The sequence below is a fragment of the Microplitis demolitor genome, chromosome 3 (assembly GCF_026212275.2).
Source record: "Microplitis demolitor isolate Queensland-Clemson2020A chromosome 3, iyMicDemo2.1a, whole genome shotgun sequence".
Lineage (NCBI taxonomy): Eukaryota > Metazoa > Arthropoda > Insecta > Hymenoptera > Braconidae > Microplitis > Microplitis demolitor.
The window spans coordinates 23,658,179-23,681,153 of record NC_068547.1 but is presented as its reverse complement, the minus strand read 5'-3'; the positions used below and the strand labels follow the sequence as shown (position 1 = coordinate 23,681,153).

At 30.8% G+C, this 22,975-nt stretch overlaps 7 protein-coding genes across 10 annotated transcripts; 4 read left to right on the top strand and 3 right to left on the bottom strand.

Annotated features, from left to right (window-relative positions):
• The first annotated feature begins 765 nt into the window (after window positions 1–765).
• Window positions 766–3,266, top strand: LOC103571602 (KIF-binding protein). Its single transcript, XM_008549814.3, has one exon. It carries the CDS (start codon window positions 1,456–1,458, stop codon window positions 3,250–3,252), a length of 1,797 nt encoding a protein of 598 aa, XP_008548036.1. The 5' UTR covers window positions 766–1,455; the 3' UTR covers window positions 3,253–3,266.
• Window positions 3,267–3,557: 291 nt separating this feature from the next.
• On the bottom strand, window positions 3,558–7,582 carry LOC103571601 (nuclear valosin-containing protein-like). Its single transcript, XM_053737713.1, has 6 exons — window positions 7,137–7,582; window positions 6,580–6,789; window positions 6,125–6,409; window positions 4,120–6,051; window positions 3,822–4,043; window positions 3,558–3,695 (listed from the first exon to the last, which is right to left on the bottom strand). The coding sequence occupies exons 1-6, from the start codon at window positions 7,290–7,292 to the stop codon at window positions 3,567–3,569; spliced, it is 2,934 nt and encodes a 977-aa protein (XP_053593688.1). The 5' UTR covers window positions 7,293–7,582; the 3' UTR covers window positions 3,558–3,566.
• Window positions 7,583–7,877: 295 nt separating this feature from the next.
• On the top strand, window positions 7,878–9,244 carry LOC103571603 (60S ribosomal protein L14). Of its 2 annotated transcripts, none has more exons than XM_008549815.3 (4): window positions 7,878–7,983; window positions 8,450–8,551; window positions 8,747–8,941; window positions 9,037–9,244. In XM_008549815.3, exons 1-4 carry the CDS (start codon window positions 7,981–7,983, stop codon window positions 9,205–9,207), a joined length of 471 nt encoding a protein of 156 aa, XP_008548037.1. In that variant the 5' UTR covers window positions 7,878–7,980; the 3' UTR covers window positions 9,208–9,244. The 2 variants fall into 2 exon arrangements, with proteins under 2 accessions (XP_008548037.1, XP_008548038.1); XM_008549816.2 differs by lacking the exon at window positions 7,878–7,983 and adding an exon at window positions 8,152–8,172.
• Window positions 9,245–9,353: 109 nt separating this feature from the next.
• LOC103571604 (ferritin subunit) lies at window positions 9,354–12,456 on the bottom strand. Its single transcript, XM_008549817.3, has 5 exons — window positions 12,042–12,456; window positions 10,760–10,878; window positions 10,235–10,396; window positions 9,891–10,031; window positions 9,354–9,781 (listed from the first exon to the last, which is right to left on the bottom strand). The coding sequence occupies exons 1-5, from the start codon at window positions 12,109–12,111 to the stop codon at window positions 9,626–9,628; spliced, it is 648 nt and encodes a 215-aa protein (XP_008548039.1). The 5' UTR covers window positions 12,112–12,456; the 3' UTR covers window positions 9,354–9,625.
• Window positions 12,457–12,563: 107 nt separating this feature from the next.
• Window positions 12,564–14,055, top strand: LOC103571605 (uncharacterized). Of its 2 annotated transcripts, none has more exons than XM_008549818.3 (4): window positions 12,564–12,699; window positions 12,979–13,089; window positions 13,161–13,438; window positions 13,516–14,055. In XM_008549818.3, the coding sequence occupies exons 2-4, from the start codon at window positions 12,984–12,986 to the stop codon at window positions 13,804–13,806; spliced, it is 675 nt and encodes a 224-aa protein (XP_008548040.1). In that variant the 5' UTR covers window positions 12,564–12,699; window positions 12,979–12,983; the 3' UTR covers window positions 13,807–14,055. The 2 variants fall into 2 exon arrangements, with proteins under 2 accessions (XP_008548040.1, XP_008548041.1); XM_008549819.3 differs by having other exon boundaries at window positions 12,569–12,699; window positions 13,164–13,438.
• Window positions 14,056–14,260: 205 nt separating this feature from the next.
• On the top strand, window positions 14,261–19,779 carry LOC103571607 (ecotropic viral integration site 5 ortholog). Of its 2 annotated transcripts, none has more exons than XM_008549820.2 (9): window positions 14,261–14,326; window positions 14,911–15,167; window positions 15,327–15,587; window positions 15,667–15,931; window positions 16,013–16,375; window positions 16,461–17,138; window positions 17,218–17,700; window positions 17,773–17,871; window positions 18,699–19,779. In XM_008549820.2, exons 2-9 carry the CDS (start codon window positions 14,989–14,991, stop codon window positions 18,861–18,863), a joined length of 2,493 nt encoding a protein of 830 aa, XP_008548042.1. In that variant the 5' UTR covers window positions 14,261–14,326; window positions 14,911–14,988; the 3' UTR covers window positions 18,864–19,779. The 2 variants fall into 2 exon arrangements, with proteins under 2 accessions (XP_008548042.1, XP_014298306.1); XM_014442820.2 differs by having other exon boundaries at window positions 14,280–14,615.
• Window positions 19,780–19,884: 105 nt separating this feature from the next.
• Window positions 19,885–22,872, bottom strand: LOC103571608 (transcription initiation factor TFIID subunit 7). The gene is made up of 8 exons (XM_008549821.3): window positions 22,541–22,872; window positions 22,194–22,300; window positions 21,830–21,958; window positions 21,678–21,758; window positions 21,243–21,600; window positions 20,802–21,152; window positions 20,257–20,426; window positions 19,885–20,069 (listed from the first exon to the last, which is right to left on the bottom strand). The coding sequence occupies exons 1-8, from the start codon at window positions 22,563–22,565 to the stop codon at window positions 20,028–20,030; spliced, it is 1,263 nt and encodes a 420-aa protein (XP_008548043.1). The 5' UTR covers window positions 22,566–22,872; the 3' UTR covers window positions 19,885–20,027.
• Between the last annotated feature and the right edge of the window lie 103 nt (window positions 22,873–22,975).

Below are 22,975 nucleotides of genomic sequence, written 5' to 3'. Positions count from 1 at the left end.
CGTAATTAAATTTTATTAATTAATTTAAAAGAGTTAAAGCATTAATTGACAAAATGACCGAGTTTCAATTGTCACCAAGATATAGAATTTTTAAAAAAATTACTGACAATAATAATAATAATAAAAATAATAATAACAATATCGTTAATAATAGCAAACAGTCACTACGTGACTGTCCGAGTACCGTTATTAAATTTATAAAATATTATTTATATTTAATTATTTATTGCAGCTTGATGAATAAATTCCGATATTTCGTTTGTTTTATTATTATTTAGGTGTGATAGGAGTATAATGATAATAATAATAATAATAATAATAATAATAATAATCATTTTTAATTGATAATAATATTCATAAATAACAATTCAGTTTTTAATTTTTATAATTAATTAAATTATTTCTACGTGATTTCTCATTTCACAGTATTCAAATTAATTCATCTGCTATACATTTCAAAAACATTTTTATGAAAATTCTACATTACCAACGGTAATACAGTATATCGACAGTCAGTATTATCTTCCGAGTAAAATAACAAAATCGACTACAACTAAATTCATACATGTTTACAACATCATCCCTGCTAATTTTAGAACAGATTTAAATATTCACTTTTTTTAAAATACACCGAAAGATATTGCATACCTACGGTAAACGTAAACACATTACTATTTTATTTTTTGTTGAAACCTATCTTTTCGTTATACTTGACTCTTATATATTAATTTTTATTTTAATTTCCAACTTTTTGTAAATAAATAAACATTCTTTGTTCGACATTTTTAATTATATTCTTTTTCTTTATTTGAACTATTTTCAATTTTTACTTATACTCAAATCAGACTTCAATTCAAATAAACATTAATTAAGTTAAGTTGGCAACATTTCAGTAGCGTATTAAAATTATTTTGCTTTAACTTTTACGAATAGTTAAATGCTCTCAATATAGATCAATTACATTGTTGTACATTTTATGTTTATAAAGATTGTCTAATGTAAAAATCACAATATCATTGTATTAGTACAGGTGTTAGTTCCAATTTTAGTTATTTTCCTACTGTCATTAAAAGAGGTTTTAGGGCGACAGCATGGCACTCGATTTTAGTTCCTATTAATTTTGAATTTGTAAATTTAAAAATTTGACAGCAGAATTTTATGGTAAATTTAAAAATTTTAGTAATAATAAAAATAATATTTTACTATTTATGTATTTTTTAATTTTCCTAAGCGGTCTGTATTCACTGATAAATTTTATTTGTCATAAAAAATGCGCGTGCGCCAAGTTTTAATGTAAAAAAAAAAACTTTGACAACTCCTTAGACAAAATTAATATAAAAACACAAACACTCGAGTTGTTAAAAATTAAAAATTTTACTATCGTTCAATTAATATTACCAATAATTAATTGTGCTACTTAATTATTTAAAATTTAATTGAGTTTTTGGTTTAAAAATGGTGAGTGTTAATAAAGAAATAGTTGATGACCTAAGAGAAAAGTATTTAAAGGTTAGAAAATTACTTGACGAACCGCGAGATGATAATCCCGAGGGACCTGATTGTCAAACTAAAAATAAAGCCGTGAGTATATTGAAAGAAATGCAAATGAAGCTCGAAAATTTGATAAATAATTCTGTCGAGCAAGATATAAATATAATAGCGATGCTGTCAATAGTTTGGTTGAATATAGGAATTATTTTAATTGACAACGAGGAATTGAAAGATGCCGAAGATAACTTGATGCGTTCAATTGAAATACTGAAGGGTCATGAATTGGAACCTGAGTGTATTTTGCCTTCTCTCAGTGCTTTCAATCAGCTGGGAATTATTTGGTTTCAATGGAGTGAGTATGAAAAGTCTAAAGCGTTTGTTGAAAAATCCGAAAAAGTTTACCAGGATTTCAAGAGCATTGACCCGGCACGTGAACCCCGAGGCATGTCTGAATTATTTGGCATTGACAACAGCGAAGAACCAGCACCTAAAAATGTTTTAGAAAAATTACATACACTGACTTTGTATTACATTGCACAGATCTACGGTATTTGTAAAGACCATCAGCGAGCTGCCTTCTACTGTCACATGACTCTGCAAAGGCAGCTGGAGCTAGATGATCTTGATTACATTGATTGGGCTCTAAACGCAGCGACATTGTCCCAGTTTTTTATGGAGCGGAAACACTTTTCACAAGCACGTCATCATCTAGCAGCAGCTTCGCATATTCTAAAACTATACGAGAACTCTTTGGTTGATGATGTTGGTGAAAATAGTAATGAAGAACTTAAAGCCGCTAAATGGGAACAGTTTCGTCATCGGAGTGCTGATGTAGCCAGATGCTGGGCCAAGTATGGAATTTTATTGATGAGTATGTCGCGAGATCGTTTGATTGAACTTGCTGACAATATTGACGATGAAAAAGCGCCCAAAGACGACAACAAAGCTGAAGATTCGGTGGACATTGAAACGCTCGAGAGCATGAAGTTCAAGAAACTTGAAGAACCCATTCAGTCGATCGCTGAACAAATAACTGATCAATATTTACTAGACTTTAATGATGCTAAGAAAGTGTTTATTAATGTTCGGCACTGGCTGGATGAAGCTAAAAAATTCTATGCTTTGGAGACCCATGCCTCGGATTACGTCCACATTATGCAGGACATGTCTCAGGCTTACAAATATCTGTCATTTTTCGAGGAGAATGAAGACCGTCAGGCTAAAATGCACAAACGAAGAGTGAATATACTTGAACATGTTATAAAAGAATTGAATCCACGTTATTATCAGTCTGAATGCCGGCAGCTTTGGATTGAACTCGGCGAAACTTATTCCGCGATACTGGACATCAAATTAGACAAACTACGTAGCTCTGATGATCGGCCTACACCGCACGCTTTGACTAAAATAAATCAGTTGAGTAGATCAGCTATCAAATATTACCAAAGTTTTCTAGATTCACTTAAAGAGTCTGAGTCATCACCGCCACCTAAAGAATTTCCCGAGGAAATGGTTCGTCCTGCATTGTTCGCTTACTTCCACCTCGGGACTCTCTACAATAAGTTGATAACACCCGACAAAAATGCCCAAATTGAAAATATTATGAACAGCATCAACGCCTACAACTTTTTTGTCAACTACTGCAATACTCACCCACAAGCCGCGGAGTTTATGAAAACAGAATTAAATGTTTGTAAAGATCTAGCAAATTTGTTGCCGCTTAAATTAAATAAACTCAAGCAAACACTATCGGCACCATAAAAACGCTTTTTTTTGTCGTTTATTTTTTTCTTTTTTTCCATTTTTTTTTTTATTTTTCATCAATACAGTGTTCAAACACATCATTCAGCTTTCTACCGTGCTTAATTCGCACACATTTGTGATATAATCTTAACGTTGTTTTTTTTATGTAAAAAATTTTAATGAATAAGCATTAATTATATAATGAATGTAAGATGAATATTTTGTGAAACGTCAAAAAACTAATATTGTTAAGGAAAAATAATAATAATAATAATAATAATAATAATAATAAAAATAATAAATGATGTACAGTTTTAAGACAAAACTTATTTTCACGTTTCCATGGCCTCCATCGATGAATCAATCATTGGTGTGTCAACTGGAGTTTCCATTGGCGTCGGGTCTACTGTCGGTTTCTTAATACCGTAGAGTTTTTGTAACTTTTCATAATGCTTTGCTTCCTGTAATTAATAATAAATAAATTAGACGATAATTAATATTTTTTTTTAAATTTACTTGCAACTGAGCTTAGGCGAGGACTATTTCGCTTCATCAGAGCGAGATTAAAAAAAAAAAAAAACATAAACCTTTTCGTGCACTGAAGGACGAATTTTATTGAAAGCAGAAGTAAAGTGTCTCATTGAAACTTGAGTAAGCCCAGAATCATTAGTCATTGATTCTCTTAATGCCTCAATACCAGCCTCTCTTACTAAAGAAGCTAAATCAGCTCCAGTGTATCCGTCACAATTTTCACTTCTTCCAATTACATCAAGATCAACATCATCCGCAAACTTTGGTCGTGTTCCATTCTAATGAAATAAAAATAATTTAAATATAACTTTGTAGCAATTAAATTAATTTTTATTGATAATTAACTTTTAATACCTTAGTCAGAGCTTTTAAAATGTCAACTCTGTCAAGTGGGGTCGGGAGACCGACGTAGAGAATTTTATCAAATCTACCGGGTCTCATGACGGCAGGGTCAATGATGTCTGGTCTGTTAGTAGCAGCCATCAAGTAAACGCCTTTTCTACCCTCGATACCGTCCATTTCAGTAAGTACTTGATTGACAACACGGGATGTAGCTGAACTGTCGCCTTCTGTTCTTTTTGGACAGAGAGCGTCAAGTTCATCGAAAAATATCACACACGGTGCTGAATTTCTAGCTCTAATGAAACATTGTCGGACAGCTTTCTCGCTTTCACCCACATACATATTCAACAGCTCTGGCCCTTTAACAGAAATGAAATTAACTTCCGCTTCGTTGGCTATGGCTTTGGCCAATAAAGTTTTTCCACATCCAGGTGGACCACAGAGTAGAACTCCCGTGGGTGCCATCAGTCCAAAGGCAGCAAAATTATCGGAATGTTTTACTGGTGCAAGTATGGCCATTTGTAATTCCTCCCTTATTTCCTTCAAGGATCCAATATCATCCCAAGTAACATCAGGTACTGTAGCAAAACCTTCACGTTTTGATGAAGGTTGAACAGAACGATAAGCAACATCGAAATCAGCATTTTCTATTCGCAAATCGGCTAAACTTTCTGGTGACAATGGATTTTTATTATGGAGTAATTGCAATAAATCTTCCAAGTCACCAAAGTTTGATTTGATTGGTTCTGGTGTTTGTGGTTTGTCAGTTGTTGTACTTCCATTAGCTAGAGGTAGAATCTCATCCACAATATTATTAACTGGTGACGACATATTTACTTCATCAGGTGTAATTATTTCTGAAGGAGTTGCAGTAGTTTGATTATCTTTATCAGGTTCAGTTTCTACCTCAACAGGCGAAACAGTCATTTTATTATTGTCTTGTTCTGTATCCAAAACATCTGCTTCATTAACTGGTTTATCAGCTTCTTTATCAGCTGGCTTATCAGCAGGTTTCTCAATTTCTTTATCAGCTGGTGGATCAACCGGCTTATCGGTTGATTTTTCAGTCGTTGAATTACCCGGTTCTTCAACTTTGCTATTATTTTTAAGAGCTTTGAAAACTCTGTCAACGGCAGCAACAGCAGCTTCTCGTAAAAGTGCCACCAGGTCTGCGCCAACGAATCCCGGAGTGAGGGATGCTATTGTCGTGATATCTACATCTGGAGCTAAAGTTAATTTGGCAGCATGAACTTTTAATATACAGACACGTGATTCTTTATCAGGAATACCAAGTGATACTTCACGATCAAATCTACCAGCTCGTCTTAAAGCTGGATCCAATGATTCTGGTCGATTAGTAGCACCCAGTACCAGGACTTTATCGCCATTTTCCTTGGAACCCAAGTCATCGAGACAGGTAAGTAGTTGAGCAACCATACGTCGTTCCATTTCTTTTTGCGCAGTAGCACGATGTGGCGCCATAGCGTCTATTTCATCTAAAAATAATACACAAGGTGCTGTTGCTACTGCACGTTCAAACAATTCTCTAATACGAGATTCACTTTCTCCAGAAACACCACCCACTAATTCAGGTGCTGCAACTTTTATCAAAGGAATGTCTAGTTCACCCGCAATAGCATGGGCCATCAGTGATTTTCCACATCCCGGCGGACCGTGAAGCAAAAATCCTCTTGGCGGTGATATTCCCAGTTGTTTGAATATCTCAGGATGCTTTATATGGACTAATAATCTACAGACATCTTCCAGTACCTTTTTGTTACCGCCAATATCGGAAAATTTAATTTTAGTTTCCACTTGCGCCGCGTTTTCTTTCTTTTTCTTCAATATCCCCACAGGACTTCCATCAACTGTTTTTTCTCGTGGCCGTTTCCTTGATTTATCTGACACTGACGGCTTGGCCTCCGGCGCTACAGGATCTACAGGCTGTAAAATCACAATAATAAATTATTAATTATCTACATCTACCATAAATTCAACTGCAAATATAAATAATTACTTTTTGATGATTAACTTCTTCTTTCTTAGCTTCGTTTCGCTCGGACTTTGCAGACTTTTGCTTAGTGCAAGTTGAACTTTTCGATGCTGACTTAGACGAAGATTGCGCACTCACAGCAAACTGTTGACTTTTTTCCGGAGCAATGTCTTCTATTTTTTCCGAATCATCATCACTGCTGATGTCAATCAATTCTTTGTCACTAGAATTTCCATTCACCTCATCAACCGACTTCTTATACATTTTTATAAGTTCTCTGCCCAATGTATCATTTCCCGGCGTGTCTGACTAAAATAAAAATATAAAATAAGCAAACCTCAACAATTAACATCCAGTTCTTATATTTTTCATACAATGCAAAAACTAATAAATACAATAAACGAGTGCCTAGATTACTGTTGATACTCGTTTACTCATCTACACTTTTTTATTTAATTTAAACCATGATATATGTGTACCTCTATCTCCACTTCATCATCATAATCGTCTTGTCGTGATAACGAGTCAGATTTCTTGGAAAAACTCTCAGTAATCTCATCGTAAGCACGACGCACCAAAGCTCGGAATGCTGAGCGTTTTTTTGTACGGTAATCGCGATATTTTCTTTGCAAGCTATCAGCCATTTCATTAACATCAATATAAACCTTATCTTCATTTTCATATAAGTACTAAAAAAAAAAAAAAAAACAACAATAAATAAAAACATTCACTACAATGTTTTTTTATGAGTGTGAATGTAGCAGACATAAAAATTTAAAATTATTACTAAATACAGTAAATAATTGATAAAAAAAATTTTTTTAAAAATGCGCATTTAAAAATTAATAAGTGCATTTTTATAAATATTATTTTTTAAATTATTTAGTCTATTTATTTATAATTTAAAATTTATCTGATGACTGCGACATTCAAGCTCATTGTTTTTTTTTCTACAAAGAAAATATAAAATTTAAAAATTAAAACAAATGCCAACGCTAAAATGTTAGGTTATAAATAAAATGATATATAAAATTACCATTTGTACGCGCGATATTATTTGAGGATCGCGTTGTATGCGCATTTGATCATCCATTTGATTTTTATTTCCCATTGGATTCATAATATCTTCGTTACTTACTCCCTGTAGCGGTATTATGTCAATTGATGAATTAAACTTTCTCATTTTATTCATATTTAAATAATAAAAATATACGTATGTATATATAGATATATGACGTTACGATTTTTTAAATTATTTTTTTTACCACGTGATTTATAAATTTTTATAAATTATTACCCAATAGTAATTACTGACAGTATACTATTGTTACAGCATTATTTATATATTATTTTTTATAAATATATAAATTTGTAAGTTATGTTTAATATAACTAATGGTGTAAGGAGTTTACACTAAACCACTAACCGGCTATGAAATATTCACCGGCGATTTTTATTTGTTCATACGCGCACTCATACATTTATCGTACATGTATGTGTCAATGTATGTATATACATAAATATGACTATTAAAAAAAGGATAGAAAAAATTTGGTCATATTTATATGTAAAGAATACCATTAAATTGCGGCCGTGTCCATTGGCGGAGAACTGATGCACCTGCTATTGATGGGCTTCCGGTTCCGGAAGTTGTTGGTTGAAAAAGAAATATTTCAAGTTTAATTAAAAAATCTAAATAATTGAAACTGGAGTAATGGAAAATTTATAAAAAATATATAATAATTAAAAGTCATATTTTTTGATGAAATTACGAAAATTTGAAAATTTGAAATTGTTATTTTGAACAAAGATGGCGCGCTTGTCGGAGTTGCCTGCTGCGGGAGCTCTCGTGGTCCTTTTCCATCGCGAACCAGCAAACTATGGTATGTATACGATATTTTTTTAATCATTTTTGATAATTTAATCGTTCAAATAATTAATTTTTTTATAAAAAATTAATCACAGAATTAGATGGTGATCATTAGTGTAATAAAAATAATTTTTCTGAGGGTAATTTTGTACAATGAGTTTTGTAACCTGCGTTAATGTTGCAGCCGTGACACGAGCACATGGTAGAATATTGCATTCTATTTATATTTAATATTTATATCAATTATGTAGTAAAATAATTAATTGTAATTATTATTTAAATTCAAACTTTTGATTTTTAATCAAATTTTTCCGCGCAAAGTTTAAAATTTTTTTTTTTGTAAATTGAATTTTAACGAGGTTAGGATTGGCGTCTAGTTTCTTGTACGGTTGCTTTGAAGTGATAAATAAATAAATATATATGCTATTAAATGTATGGATATATTTAAACTAATTAATTAATTTTTTTTTTTGTTACAGCCGTTTGAACGATTTGTGCAGACAGGCCGTGTGTGCCTTGTGAATGATGGCCCCAACCAGGGAAAATTGGTCACAATTGTGGACGTTATTGACCAAAACAGAGTAAGAAATTTATAATTTATATTTTTAATAATTAATTAAATTATTTAAATTCATGATGAACCTTTGTTCTTGATAGGAATTGCCGGCTGATGTATTACTGATGCCAAAAACATTATCTGACATAAAAAATATAAAATATATCAATTTATTATTTTAAAAAATCAAATTACTAAACTTAGCCATTTTTTTTTTAAGGTTTTAGTCGACGGACCTCAGTCAAATATCCCAAGAGGTCAAATGAGATTGAGCGAACTTCATCTCACAAAATTCCAGTTGAAATTCCCATTTACTGGATCAACCCGCGTTGTCCGTAAGGCCTGGGAAGCGGCCGAGCTAGACAAAAAATGGAGCGAAACTGTTTGGGCCAAAAAAGCCGCTGCTAAAGCGAAGGTATAACGCGCATCAGTTAATTGTCGCGATTCTTTATAAATAACTACGGCTCTTTAAATAGAAAATTTATTTATAAATACGTCTTTGTTATTTAGCGATTGACGCTCAGCGATTTCGATCGTTTCAAATTGAGGAAGGCGCGCCAAATGCGCAACAAATTCAGAACGGATGCTTTCTACCGATTGAAGAAAGCAACGAAGAAATCTAAAAAAGGAGCACCAGCAGCTAAAGACTCCAAAAAAACTGAAAAGAAATCCAAGAAGTAGTTTGATAAATACTTCAAATAAATCTTATTAAAACTAATTACTATCTATTTAATTTCTTAACCTGTCATTAATTGTCATTAAAATTAAGTAAATATGATAAGAAAAAAAAAACAAGGTAATTAAACCTAACAAATAAAATTTACCACTTTAAATTTATGATAGAATTATTTTTTATTAAAGAATGATATACATTCGTAAATTAGATAATGATTATACAGTAATTACATCATAAACTTTGATCATACATACTCAACAAATTTTTACAGATATTTTTATAAAAAAAAACTAAAGGAAAAATTACAAAGAATAGTTATAGTATATAATTACGTATGATCTACTAAACATTAAAATTGTTTTTTTTTTTTTTTAATTAAGTATATTAATTGATATCAATTAATATTAATTAACTGAATGGAATTCACAACTCTCCATTCAATAATTTCTTGTCAAACAAGAATTCACCAAGTGGACCATGAGTATCCATCATCTTGTCGAGTGTTGAAATCTTGCCAGCGAGGTCACGTTGGCCTTTGTACTGCTCTTCTAAGAAGTCTCCAGTCAACCAGTCCACGAGCTGTGATGTAGAAAATAAGAAAAATAATTAATATCATTAGATTAGATATCCATTAATTGCATGTCAATTAAGTCAAAAAGAATTACGATAAACTATGACATGATCTTACATGATAATCATTGAAGTTGACATCAAGAGGCTTTTCACAGATTTCGATTATTTTTCTAATACTGCGAGTGACACGTGTCTCCAAACTGAGTGCTTCAGTAAGAGCTTTTACTCCATTAATCCATTCCTCGGCAATTGGTTTCTATTAAACAGACAGAAGACAGGAAAGATTTAATTCAATTATTTATAGCAATGATAATGGCAATTGAATAATAGACTGACAAATACGCTCAGTATTACTCAATTCAATAGCAATAACTTTACTTATTAATAAGGATGTATAAAAATACATTGTCATTACTCATTACGAATAAAAAAATATATGTATCTATTTTAGTAACTCACCAGTGGGAATTTAAGAAGTTTACTTGCGTCACTAGTCAGTTGTCCACGCATCAACAAGTACTCGATTATTTTTATAGCATGTTCACGTTCTTCACTTGCGCTGTCGAAGAAAAATGATGCAAATCCTGGACGATTGACTGTATCTTGAGAGAAGTGAGCACCCTAACAAAAATTCATAATTATTATAATTTATAAAATTAAATAATTAAAAATTGATTATGGATAACCGGAAATTAATCAAATCACATTTTTATTTTCCCAAGATGTTAAAGTAGTTTACTATTTAAAAAAAGAAAATGATTCTACTTTAGTCGCAGGGAATTTATAAGACTAGTGCGATTATATAAGTATCGTTTGTAAAATTTAAAGACTCAAATGTCATCAATTAATTTATAATATATATTGTAGAAAATACTGATTGGTAAGTAGTTCCAGGTAAACCTACGCATCATGCGGCCCAATACCAGCCATAATTCGATAATTAACTATTTAAATAATAATTATTTATTATAAAATAAATTATACCATAGCTAAATAAGTCATGGAAGCCTCTATTTCTGTTTTAACCTGAGCTTCTAGTGCTTTGGTACATGGATCGACCATGTCACGCCATTCGAAGGGAAAATCTCCTGGTCTTAATGTACCTATAAATAAATAATAAATTTCATTATTTAATTTCATTGTTGGTCTGCTGCATTGTCTGGCTATTATTGTAATTAATGACTAAAGAATCATTATCATCTGAATGAATAACTAAGGGTGACAGTGAATTATTATTATGACTATTGACTCAACTATGAGTAATAAAAAGTCTAAAGGATGTAATACGTAATTGTATAGATATTCTTTATCATTTAAATTTATATATTTTATTACAAAGTATATTTTTAATTGTATGATGATAGTTTATGAATAATTATGAACAAATAACGTTAAATTTGATAAGCTTTATGACCTTTGGAGTTTTATGTTGTTAGAAATTAACGCCCACTTGTAAAAAAAAAAAATGATATCACTTAGATTAATTTTATTGATAATCAAACAGGCCATGATAATTAAAAAATTTAATTAAGAAACAAACCCGGGTTTTATATAACAAGTAATTTGTATTATTTATGATTAAAGCGCGGAAATTTAAAGAAAAGAAATATAAAAGCAAACAAATGAATTATTTATCAGTAGATAAATTAATTATAATTTTTAATTTTTACCGGGGTTTAAATTCTTTTGTTTGATCGTCATAATGTATTATCAGTTAATCCCGTTATCAGTTTAATCCAAAAAAAGTAATTTAGATTGTTTATTGTTAATAGGCTTGAAAATTTTTCGTCTAATTTTTTGTTTTTTTTTTTTTTTTAAATTTTATTATTCATATATTTATTCAGTATTTTATTTGCGATGACTTTCTCATTACAAAGAACAATAACTGTAGTTTCCTATCTCATTGTTATCAATTCGAGAAAGACAATTATTATTATTTTATTGTCATCACTTGTGATTATTAATTTATCTGTTGCAATAAAAAATATAAAGTTGAGTAAATAACATAAAATAAAGAATGTTAATTATTGTTAACGTACTATACTATGCTAACCCAATTTAATTAAGATCAATTGCAAAATAATCGCATAAATAAAATAAAACCACCTAGTAGTAAATAAAATTCTTATAAAATAAATATGATTATATAAAATAATATGAGAATGAGTCATTAGAAATTTTTTCCTATAATTAAAAAAAAAATAAAAATCAATTTGATATTAATATTGATAAAATAAAAAAAAAATAATAAAAAAAAAATACTTACATTTCAATCCATCACCAAAAGATGCACCAATGCAACCTAGTGCAACAATAAAAGCACATAAAACCTTCATGATGACAATTCAAATATTATTTTTAACGCAGTTACGAATTAGTCGCAATAACTTGTTGGTAGTTTATGAGTATACCAAATGGCGATAATTTCAAAAGGTATTTTTTTTCCAAGTATCTCCTTTCTCTTCTCTTCTGATGCCGAAGCAACCTTTATACACACTGGTATAGAAGGCTCTTCGTTATTAAATTTCAGGCAACAAATATCAATGAGTTGAGCAGAATTAGTTGGCCATTGGCCACTTGAATAAACAAAGCGCGATGATTATTATCTCAAAGTAACAACGGTCTCCACAGTAATGTCTGATGTCGGCAAGTAACGTCGTATGTAACTCTGTATAAACTGTACAATACACATCAATTTATATGTGTGTATATCTGTATACATGTGCAGATAATATAGATAAATTATATCAGCGCATGCGCAAACTAGATAAATTCAGTTTATGAAGCAAGCGCTGTCGGTTCTCGAATATCAAAGGCAACTGGTAAGGAAGGACAGCAAATTCAGTCGTAATTCGTCAGTAAAAGCGTCTGAACCAAATAACTTACTCAATTGAATTTATTGTTGCGATTATCTTTAAACAATTGTAAGTATTGGTCATCGTAATTTAAATTTAATTATTATATTGCTGAGTTGACATCAGCTGATCGTTTAAATCCCAGCACTTTGCTCACTTTTTATGCGCAAAATCATTTTTTAAACTTTTGTTCATGATAAAAGACATCAGCTATTCTTGATGAATCATTGATAAAAATATATTTATCATTGTTTTTTTGATTGACTAGTTGACAAATAAAATAAAGTCAATTGTACTTTTAATAAGTAATTAATTTTAATGATTGTTATTTTTTTTTTTTTTATTTAGGAATCATGATGAAGTTTGGAGTACTGATTGGAGTGCTATTGATAAGCGTTTGCTCTGGTGAATATTGTTACAATGATGTTGAAGCTGCTTGTAATGCCCGTCCACTCACTGGTAATAATTTATTATTATTATTATTACTATTATTTATATTTATTTGAATATATATGAGTAATTTATTTGAGTAGATGGAATGATGGCTAATTGTAACGCAAAGTATGGAGGAATTGATCAGTTGTTGGTTGATTTGCAAAAATACGCCAACGCAAACATTGAAACGAGTTTCGAGTACTTGCTTATGTCAGCGCACTTTGGTAATTATGGAGTAAACCGTGAAGGATTCAAAGGTCTTTACCGGAAATTGTCTGACAGAGCTTGGGACAATGCCATTGATGTAATTAAATTCATCACCAAACGCGGTGGTAAAATGAACTTCAACCAGGCTCCAAGATTCGAGAAAAATGTATTTATTTATTTACAAATTCTTTATTAACTCAATTACCTATTAAATTAATTAATTGCATGATTACTAAATTTCAGGGCAAAGAGCACCGCGTCGTCGAGGTTTCAGAGTTGAGCAGCTTGGCTAAAGCTTTGGACACCGAAAAACAAATGGCCCGAGAAGCTATTCGTATAAACGAACAAGCTGGACATCATCCAAAGTTCGATGCTTCAGTGGCTCATTACATGGAAGAAAAGTTCATGGAGTCTCAAGCTGAAACTGTAAGAACATTGTCAGGACACACCAATGACTTGAAAACTCTTCTTACTGATAACGACGCTTCATTATCAGTATTCTTGTTCGATGAATACTTGAAAAAAACTTTGTAATTTTTTTCTTTATAATTATTCATTACAGTTCATTTAACAAAGAGAAAAAATAGCTGCAATAAAAGCTATTTCAAAAAATAACTCTTAATTACCGTCTTATCATTAACAAATGATTCAAATTATATTTGATCTATTCTTTATTATCAATAAAAATTATATTAGTTTTTTTTCTTACATATGTAATAATTATTGTATAGAGTAAATATAAGTATAATTATCAAAAATAAATCTTTAATTAATAAAAATTAAGTTTATTTTTTTTTTTTATTATTAATTAAGACTTTGATGAAAATAAAGATAAGGATTTTTTTAAGTTCAATTAAGAGAAATTTTTATTTTGAATTACATTTTATTATACTAGATAAATTTACTAATTGCGAAAGTGGATACATAGATGTATACGCATATACATATATATATACATATATATATATATATGTATATATATTTGTAACTTCAATATGGCGGTTACCGTTGTCATTCACATTCCAGAGTTGGAAACGTTGGAGACGTTGGAAAGGTATCCTCCCCCTCTTTTTACTTAACTCTGTACACATTACTTACGTTCTTATATTACTAAGAAAAACAGTGATATAATTTATTTAAAATATATTTATACATATTTAATAACCAAAACATCTAGTTCAATTGAGTTTAATTATCGTCTAAATAGAACACCAAGTGATACTAGCTAGTAATTGTTAATTTATTATTATTGTTAGATCACATAGATACTTACACATAGATATATATGTATATAATTTTTTTTATATATTCACACTTGTGTGGATAATTTTTTAACATAGAAGGTGAGTAATTTGACGTGTACAATTTATAAGACAGCTGTCAAAATTACTGTTATTCGCTTTCTGAGATAAAAATATTTAATAATGTGTTTTTCATTTTTTTTTTTTTTAATTTTTTAACTATTTAGAGCATTGTTATAAGCTAATTAATTTGTTAATTATTTAAAAGTAATATAACCTGTTATTGGTAATTGATAATATATGAGATTAAGTGATTAAGTTTTTATTATCTCGGTGTGTTGTGGTGACAGATTGGAGTTACTGGTGATGTTTATGTGGTATTTTTTTAAAATTTCAGAATCTAATAAAATAAATTGCTTTGCCTTCTATATTATAATTTATATGAGGATATTTGGTAAGCAAATATGAGCGACAGATGAGTATAAATTTGATAAATAATTTATCAATAAAATCAAACTGGAATTTTGGCTTAAAAGCCATCATCATTCTATCAGCATTTGAATTGGATTTAAATTTTAAAAAAGTGAGTTCCGATAATAAAATTATATCTACCGACGAGCTGGCGCTTTTAGGAAAGCTGGAAGAAGCTAACAGGTATCAATTATTATTTATTTAAAATTTTAAATTATTTAAAGCCAAGATTGTCAATCGATATATCCAGTGATCTTGAATAAAAAATAATTACCATCGATTTGTTTAAATATTTAACTACAAATTAAAAGTAAATCTTCAGTCAGTAATTAAATATTTTAGGCTGATTGAATCAGATGTAAAATCATGTAACTCATTACAAAGTAATCACAGCAGAAAGAGCTCAGAATCATTTCAAGCAACCCCGGCGTCGGGTTCTAGCGGAGAAGATGAGACCGCGGCCCGACGCCACACCCCGACTGACGGGGAGGTCGACGTGTGGAAACGATGGGGTCACATAGTCGCCGACTGGGAAAATTACTGGAGAAAACATAAAGATGTTATAAAAGAATTAGTCAAGCAGGGAATACCACATCACTTTAGGTAACATGAAAGCTGCCGGTTAATTATTTTAACTTTTTCTGTTTAAATTAATTTATATTAATAACAATAATTATTGCAGAGGTATTGTATGGCAATTGTTGTGTGGAGCGCATGATTCACCGGTTAAAAAACAATTTGCCGAATACATTAAATCGACATCAGCATGCGAGAGAATAATTAGAAGAGACATCGCACGAACATATCCGGAGCACGAATTTTTCAAAGAGAAAGATGGACTTGGACAAGAGAGTTTATTTAATGTTATGAAGGCGTACAGTCTTCATGATCGCGAAGTCGGGTATTGTCAAGGATCTGGTTTCATTGTTGGTTTACTGCTTATGCAGGTAGATTCTCAATACTTGTCATTATGATAATTATTATTACTAATTAGCTTAAGATAATTTAAATGGAATAATTTGTTGCAGCAAATGCCTGAAGAAGAAGCTTTCGCTGTGTTAGTAGCTCTGATGCAGGAATACCGTCTAAGAGATATGTTCAAGCCGAGTATGGCTGAATTAGGTGTCTGCATGTATCAATTAGAACACTTAGTAACAGACACGTACCCCGAATTATCAGCTCACTTTACAGCTCAAAGTTTTCATACATCAATGTATGCTTCTTCATGGTTTCTTACATTATTTACAACGGCATTGAGTCTACCACTCGCTTGTCGTATTTTTGATGTTTTTTTAATGGAAGGAATGGATATTATTTTTAAAGTTGCGTTGGCGATGTTAGACCTTGGTAAAGATGATTTACTCAGTTTAGATATGGAAGGAATGTTAAAGGTACGGGTTTATTTTTGAATCTTTAATTGATGATAAAAAATAAATATTTATCTTTTATTAAAATTTTGTTTGCTTTGCTGAATAGTTTTTCCAGAAAGAATTGCCAGGTAGAGCTGAAAATGATCCAGACGGGCTGTTAAATTTGGCGTATGGAATGAAAATAAATCCAAAGCGAATGAAAAAGTTAGAAAAAGACTACACGGTATTGAAAATGAAGGAACAGGAGGAAATGGTCGAGCTGCGGAGGCTGAGAGCAGAAAATCGATTATTGAGACAGAGAACCGAGTTATTGGAAGCTGAGTCTGCTGAATTGGCGGACAGACTCGTTAGGGGTCAAGTATCGCGTGCCGAGGAGGAGGAAACAACTTTTGTAGTACAGAGAGAACTTGCGGCTTTGAGACACACTCATCTTGAGACAAGCCATCAACTGGAGCAGGCTCACGAGGAATTGAGATCATTGTCGATGCTATTGGAAGAAAATATGTCGTCGAAACAGTCGTCTATTGATGAAATGAGTATGAAACAAGAGGCATTGTCGCAAAAAGAGGAAATGGTTGAGTGTTTACAGCAAGAGCTGGTGCGTGTGAGGCTCCATGAAGCTGAAAAAGACGCGACTATCAGGGATTTAAGAGGAAGGATACAGGAATTGGAACAAGACAAAAAAACATTACGTGAATCAACGCCGGATAATTCTGTTGCGCATTTGCAAGAGGAATTGATAGCTGTTAAACTTAGAGAAGCTGAAGCTAATTTATCACTAAAGGTTATTATTTATTTAAAGTGATACTTTCATCTTTTTTGTTTTTTTAATTTATAAATTTAATTATCGTTATTTGTTTCAGGATCTTAGACAAAGAGTTGGCGAACTCAGTAGTGCATGGCAACGTCATTTACAAGAACACAGATCAGCTCAATCGACACCTGCTGCTGATTCTACACCAAAAAAATTACTGTTCTGGGAAAACCGTGGTCACGAAATACAAAAATTAGAGGAAGATTTAATGTCAACGCGCGTACGTGAAATGGTTGTTCTCAGTGAAGTTAAGGAATTGAGGCTAAAAGTTATGGAGCTTGAAACCCAAGTTCAAGTTGCGACAAATCAGCTTCGTCGTCAGGATGAGGGTGAAAAACTGATACGCGAAGAATTGGAAATATCATCGGCTAAAATAAAAGAATTAACGAGTAAACTGCGTGAGCAGATGCATAAGTATTCCGACTTGGAGTCGAAAATGAAGGACGACGCAATGATGGCTCGTATCAGAGACGCTGAACACGCTCAACATGTCGCTGAATTGACACAAAAAATTTCTCTGCTCGAATTGAAGGTAGCTATCAATTGATATAAAAAAAAAAAAGTCATTTAGCACAGGATTTATTTCTAATTTGTTTTTTTCTAGAACGAGGAAATGTATGCGGAAGGGGAATTGAGAAGTAATCTAGATGACAGTGATCGAGTACGCGATTTGCAAGACAAAGTTGCTGAATTGAAGGCAGAGGTAATTATTATTTTTTTTTTTTTGTTAACTATCGATATTAAATTAAATCAATTGAAAAATTGGTTACTCGTTTATATTTATTTATTTATTTAATACTATTAATAAAGCGTCGTGGCGTCAACTATACATCGCATTCGTTCGATAATATCCGCTGAAAATATTAAAATTTTATTGTTGTTTTTATCTTTAAATTTATAGTTTCCCACGCCAATAACCAGTCCAGAGACAGAGCCTTGGCGGTGGCTCGAGTAAGTTTAAATCTATCGAGTACGTGTACTTTTGACAATATATCAATTTTCGATGTTACTTATCAATAGTAATTACTTTATTTATTATTTCATTGGTAGTTAGACTATAAATACTATTTTTTAGTCTTGTACATTACTTATTTTTTTTTCTTTAAAGGTTTTTTGTATTCTGTGAGAATTATTTATATTAATAACTAGTTTTGTTAATTAATAAATCCGTAAATTAGATAATTATTTATATCGGAGCATTGAAAAATTCTGTAGCATGTCTTTAGAAGTTTTTTATTTAATGTAAATCTATATAAATAAGTAGCATTTGTGATTGATAGCTGATATATTTAACGAGCTAAGTAAAGCATGTGGCTTTGATGTTTTAAATATATTATTATTATTTTTATTTATAAATTTAATTGGTTGGTAAAAATATAGTTTATAATAACGAGTGCGATGTATGTAACTTATCCTGTAGAAGGTATTTTATTTTTATTTATTTAAATGCTTAGTGTCTTTATTGATCATTACAAAGTCTAGTTGATAGATTTGTAATTATTGATACTAATAATTATTTATTAATGACAGATCATGAGATTGAAGAATAGTAAATATCAGTGGACAGGTTCAACAGAACAAATAGGAAGAAATACTAGTATTGATACCGACAGCGAATTTGATGAACGTGATCTACGAATCTGTCTTCAAGATCAACTTAATAATATCACGATATCCGATTCACCGAGAAATTAATTTTTAAGATTTATTATTATTAAGAACATATGTAACATCAAAGATAGTAATTGTATACTTTGATGTTAGTATAGTTTAAGAACATTCTTAGACAGTGCCCACTTTTTAAAAATATTCAATAATTTCCAACTGTCATAACGTTATTAAAATTTTATTGCCAACATAGACGCCGATAATTGTCGCCGACATATAGAATTTAAAAAAAGTTATTTATAATTGTCATGAATTAGGAGTCAAACGAAATTTTCTTCCATTAATGACAGCTCAAAATCATTGAATAGTTTTAATAAAACTGGGGAGTAATGTCTGAGAATGTTCTTAATTTTTAAAAGTTAATAGGACGCGTGTATATGGCACACAATACAAAGTATTGTATCAATGGCACTTAGTGTTTTTAGCGTAACAAAAAAAAATTTAATTGCAACAAATAATTTTAAAAATTTGACGAACAAAATTCGATAACTGAACCTAGTGATTGGGATACTTAAAAAATATTATTATTGAACTTATTTTATTTTATTATTGTTTTTTTTTCTTTTAATTCTATTGTTTTAAATAAAAACTATAGTTCGTTAGACATTTTGTTATACAATGTCAATTGCATTTAAATGAAATTTTTTATATATACATACATATAAATAATATATTATATAAAATATAAATTCAAATACATTCTATATTATATTTAAATAATTTAACTATCCTTTTTAAAAAAGGGGCCAATTAATTGTTTATCGATTTATATTTAAATTTAAAATGACAAAAGAAAAAAAAAATATGAAAGAAACTAACGGCAATTAATTATGTGCTCATTTAATCATCTTCCGCTATTTTATAAATTACTTACAGTATTTTATTTAAAAGCAATTATATTTATCAGTTTTATTGTCTATTTAAATAGATGAGTATAAAAAATATATATAGTTAAATACCTAGACCCGTTTATTTATTGATGAAAATAGTTGTTGCAAGTAGACATGAATTTTTAAATGAAAAAAAGACTAAAAAAAAATTGTAAGAGTAGTGAGAAAAAAAATTATTATTAATTAATTAATGTAACTTTTTGTTTTGGTATTCAATTATTATTATATATACATATGTATTTATTACGATAAATAGTTAATTATTTGTCATCATTATTCATCTCATCAGTGCACATGAGTATTATTCAATCGCGTACTTACTCGCCAGTTCTAATTCTTGGATCTGGAAAAAAAAATAAAAAAAGTAATAAAATAAATCAAGAGTTAATTAACATCTCATTAAATGTATTGTCATCTAACATAATAACTTAATAATATAATAATGTAGATGAAGGGTTGACAAGCTTTTTTAACGGAAAATTAATAATATAATTATAATAAAAAATAAAAAAAAGGTCAATTATTTTTACCTCTTGCACTTTTTGCTCCTCCTGTATCCCGAGGTTGTCGAGGATCTCTTGGAATCTCTGACGTAATTTAAGATTATCAATATTTGCTATTTCAGCTTCCTGCTGCTGTTTACGTTGACGTATTTCCGCTAGTTCATTGTGGAGTGTGACTAAACGCGATGATAGTGAACCTGCGATGTTTATAACAATTATTACTATTATCAATAATTTATATGTGATATTAAAAAAAATGTTTTTTTTTTTAATGATAATTTTATCACAGGCGCAGTAATAATTTTATTAACTTTAACGAGTTTCTGTAATTATCTAAAAAAATTATTTATCAATTTAAATTAAATTATTCTACAAAGTAATGAATGATCACTTTTATTCTGTGATAAATTCTTGTATAATTAGTCATCAGTATCATGCCCGAGATTTTTAATGACTCATAAAAAAATACTTAAATACTATAAATAATTATTTAATCTAATGAAAGTATCATTTAACGTCTGGGATGAAAGTAAGTAAATTATTAAGTATAATTAATAAAAATAATAGTGTACCTTTGTTGGTAGACATTGATGGTGTCTCAGAATCATCAGGAATAATGTACTCTGAATGAAAGTCTTCAATCTTGGGTACTTTTTGAACTCCTTCAATACTAGATTTGTTGTCCTGCTCATCAGAAGTCTGAGAGGGGAACATATCTTTGCTGAATTCGGTAAGCAATTGGCTGCATGTGTTGGTGTCCTGTCCAGAACGTTCTGAGAAACCAACTTGCATTGAATTCGAGTCTGAGACACGACTGTCAGCAGACAGGCGGCTGGTTTCATCCAGCTCCATGACATTGATGTTTGTCTCTTCGTCCTCGTCCTCACTATCACTGACAGCTTCACCAAATATGTCGTGCTCAGCTGAAAAATAAATTTAAATATAATTAATTATTATCTTGGTCAAGACTCATGAATAAAACAATCTAATTAATTAATGAATTAATCACTTACCAACATCAACATTTTGCGATGATCCATTAGCATCTCGTTTACCTTTGACAGTACCCGAATTAGATATTTTATTAGTCTTCGTGCTGTCTTCATCCTCACAGATAACTTCCCACTTAACTTCAACTGCATCGTTGTCAACTCTCAACAACCTTTTGACCTCCTTCTCAATCTCAGGAGCTTCGACATACTTTTTCTTCAGTGTCTTTCTAAAACGCCGTCTCCGTATATTTTTTGTCGGCGGCGTCAAACCATGAGGCCATAAAAATTTTCTATCAACTTTGTTCGGATCTTTTTTCTTTTGTCTAACCGGTGACTCATCATCTGTCGTATGATCATCTTCCTCTTTACAAATTACAGTCTAAAAATTAAATACCATCTCAACTAAACCTCATCAGCTACAAGTACATCTCTTTTACTCCATTAACAAAATCATACCTGACAAATATCAGCTGTCTTGTAAAAACTCTTATTGTCAATTGTCTTCAAAGACTCGACAACTGTCGGCAAATCTACGACCTAAGTCCATTTAATAAAATTATATAAATATCTCCACCTACGCAGCTAATAAAATAAAAAAAAAAAATTACCTTGGCATGTAACAGCCAGTGATCAAATCTAACTTCTCCATATCTCATGTCATTTTCAATTTTAATGCTCAAGCGATCTTTGAGCGGCAATCCCGACTGCAAGACTTCTCTTAAAACTTTCGCTGGTTCCTAGAAAATTTTCTCAATAAAATATTTAAATAAACCTTTCAAATTATGAGTGTAAGTGTATCAGACATCAGAGAAATTTAAAATTATCAATAAAGTAAATATTTATAAAAAAATGGGCATTTAAAAATTAAAAAATTAATAAGTGCAGTTTTTATAAATATTAATTATAATTTTAAATTTGTCTGATGTTTGCTACATTGACACTCATAAAAAGTAATGAAAAGTAAATAATTACCTCTGGTAGTCGTAATATAAACTGACTTTCCAATTCAACCTGCGGTTCAGCCGTACGATTTTTATTGTAATCTGGATTATGTCTGTGCATTTTCACATTTAAGTTACCTGATAATAAAAATAATTCATCAACTAGATCAACAAGTGTAGGTTATGTTTGTATCTATCTCTTTTATCACAATAACACTAGGTAACTCAATAAATTTAAATTTAGTTATTTATTTAGCAAACGTGGCAGACATGGAGCAAAACGACGCTTCATAAATGTTGGCAACTTGGATGTATCATCGTCGTGCTGCTATTGTTATTATTATTATTACAATGAAATAAATGCATCTTTTTTCTTACTCGGGATGTCCGGTTGGCGCCGCATGCATCGAGGTCATTTGGATTATTCTTTGTCCTTCTCCTCACTCAGCCAAGTGAACCCACACACTGTAGAATGGTATAGTCAACCGCTCATACATTTATACATTTATATATATATTTACAGACGCAGAGAAGCGAGTGGTGGTGGAAGAAAGCATCAAGCAGCAGCAGCAGCAGCATCGGGTATCGCCGTTCTTCCTTATGCCATTCGGGCGTCGCACAAACCCCCCAACATAAATTTAACACACAAATGGCGGACATGCTATGGGGTGTGGCGCACACGCATGCGTACAGTTAACTTAAATCTCGACACCATTGTACGAATTTTGTGAGTATTGAGTTAAATGTATATTAAATTGTATGTATGTATGAGTCAACAGATAAGTAGTGGTGTGTAGTACTTGAGAAGCTGAG

Bases quoted from the DNA above. Each gene is read 5' to 3' on its own strand.
- LOC103571608 (XM_008549821.3), bottom strand. From the start codon at position 22,565: ATGCGGCGCCAACCGGACATCCCGA. The intron at 21,959-22,193 runs GTAATTATTTAC...AAAATTTTCTAG, and splicing joins TTATATTACGACTACCAGAG to GAACCAGCGAAAGTTTTAAG. The intron at 21,153-21,242 runs GTAAGTGATTAA...TTTATTTTTCAG, and splicing joins ATCGCAAAATGTTGATGTTG to CTGAGCACGACATATTTGGT.
- LOC103571605 (XM_008549818.3), top strand. From the start codon at position 12,984: ATGATGAAGTTTGGAGTACTGATTGGAGTGCTATTGATAAGCGTTTGC. The intron at 13,090-13,160 runs GTAATAATTTAT...AATTTATTTGAG, and splicing joins TAATGCCCGTCCACTCACTG to TAGATGGAATGATGGCTAAT. The intron at 13,439-13,515 runs GTATTTATTTAT...ACTAAATTTCAG, and splicing joins CTCCAAGATTCGAGAAAAAT to GGCAAAGAGCACCGCGTCGT.
- LOC103571607 (XM_008549820.2), top strand. From the start codon at position 14,989: ATGAGTATAAATTTGATAAATAATTTATCAATAAAATCAAACTGGAAT. The intron at 15,932-16,012 runs GTAGATTCTCAA...AATTTGTTGCAG, and splicing joins TTGGTTTACTGCTTATGCAG to CAAATGCCTGAAGAAGAAGC. The intron at 17,701-17,772 runs GTAGCTATCAAT...GTTTTTTTCTAG, and splicing joins TTTCTCTGCTCGAATTGAAG to AACGAGGAAATGTATGCGGA.
- LOC103571603 (XM_008549815.3), top strand. The intron at 8,552-8,746 runs GTAAGAAATTTA...TTTTTTTTTAAG, and splicing joins ACGTTATTGACCAAAACAGA to GTTTTAGTCGACGGACCTCA. The intron at 8,942-9,036 runs GTATAACGCGCA...TTTGTTATTTAG, and splicing joins AAGCCGCTGCTAAAGCGAAG to CGATTGACGCTCAGCGATTT.
- LOC103571601 (XM_053737713.1), bottom strand. From the start codon at position 7,292: ATGAATAAAATGAGAAAGTTTAATTCATCAATTGACATAATACCGCTA. The intron at 6,052-6,124 runs GTAATTATTTAT...GTGATTTTACAG, and splicing joins AAGAAGTTAATCATCAAAAA to CCTGTAGATCCTGTAGCGCC. The intron at 3,696-3,821 runs GTTTATGTTTTT...TATTAATTACAG, and splicing joins GTCCTTCAGTGCACGAAAAG to GAAGCAAAGCATTATGAAAA.
- LOC103571604 (XM_008549817.3), bottom strand. From the start codon at position 12,111: ATGAAGGTTTTATGTGCTTTTATTGTTGCACTAGGTTGCATTGGTGCA. The intron at 10,879-12,041 runs GTAAGTATTTTT...ATTTATTTATAG, and splicing joins TTTTGGTGATGGATTGAAAT to GTACATTAAGACCAGGAGAT. The intron at 10,032-10,234 runs GTGAGTTACTAA...TCTGTTTAATAG, and splicing joins AACTTCTTAAATTCCCACTG to AAACCAATTGCCGAGGAATG.
- LOC103571602 (XM_008549814.3), top strand. From the start codon at position 1,456: ATGGTGAGTGTTAATAAAGAAATAGTTGATGACCTAAGAGAAAAGTAT.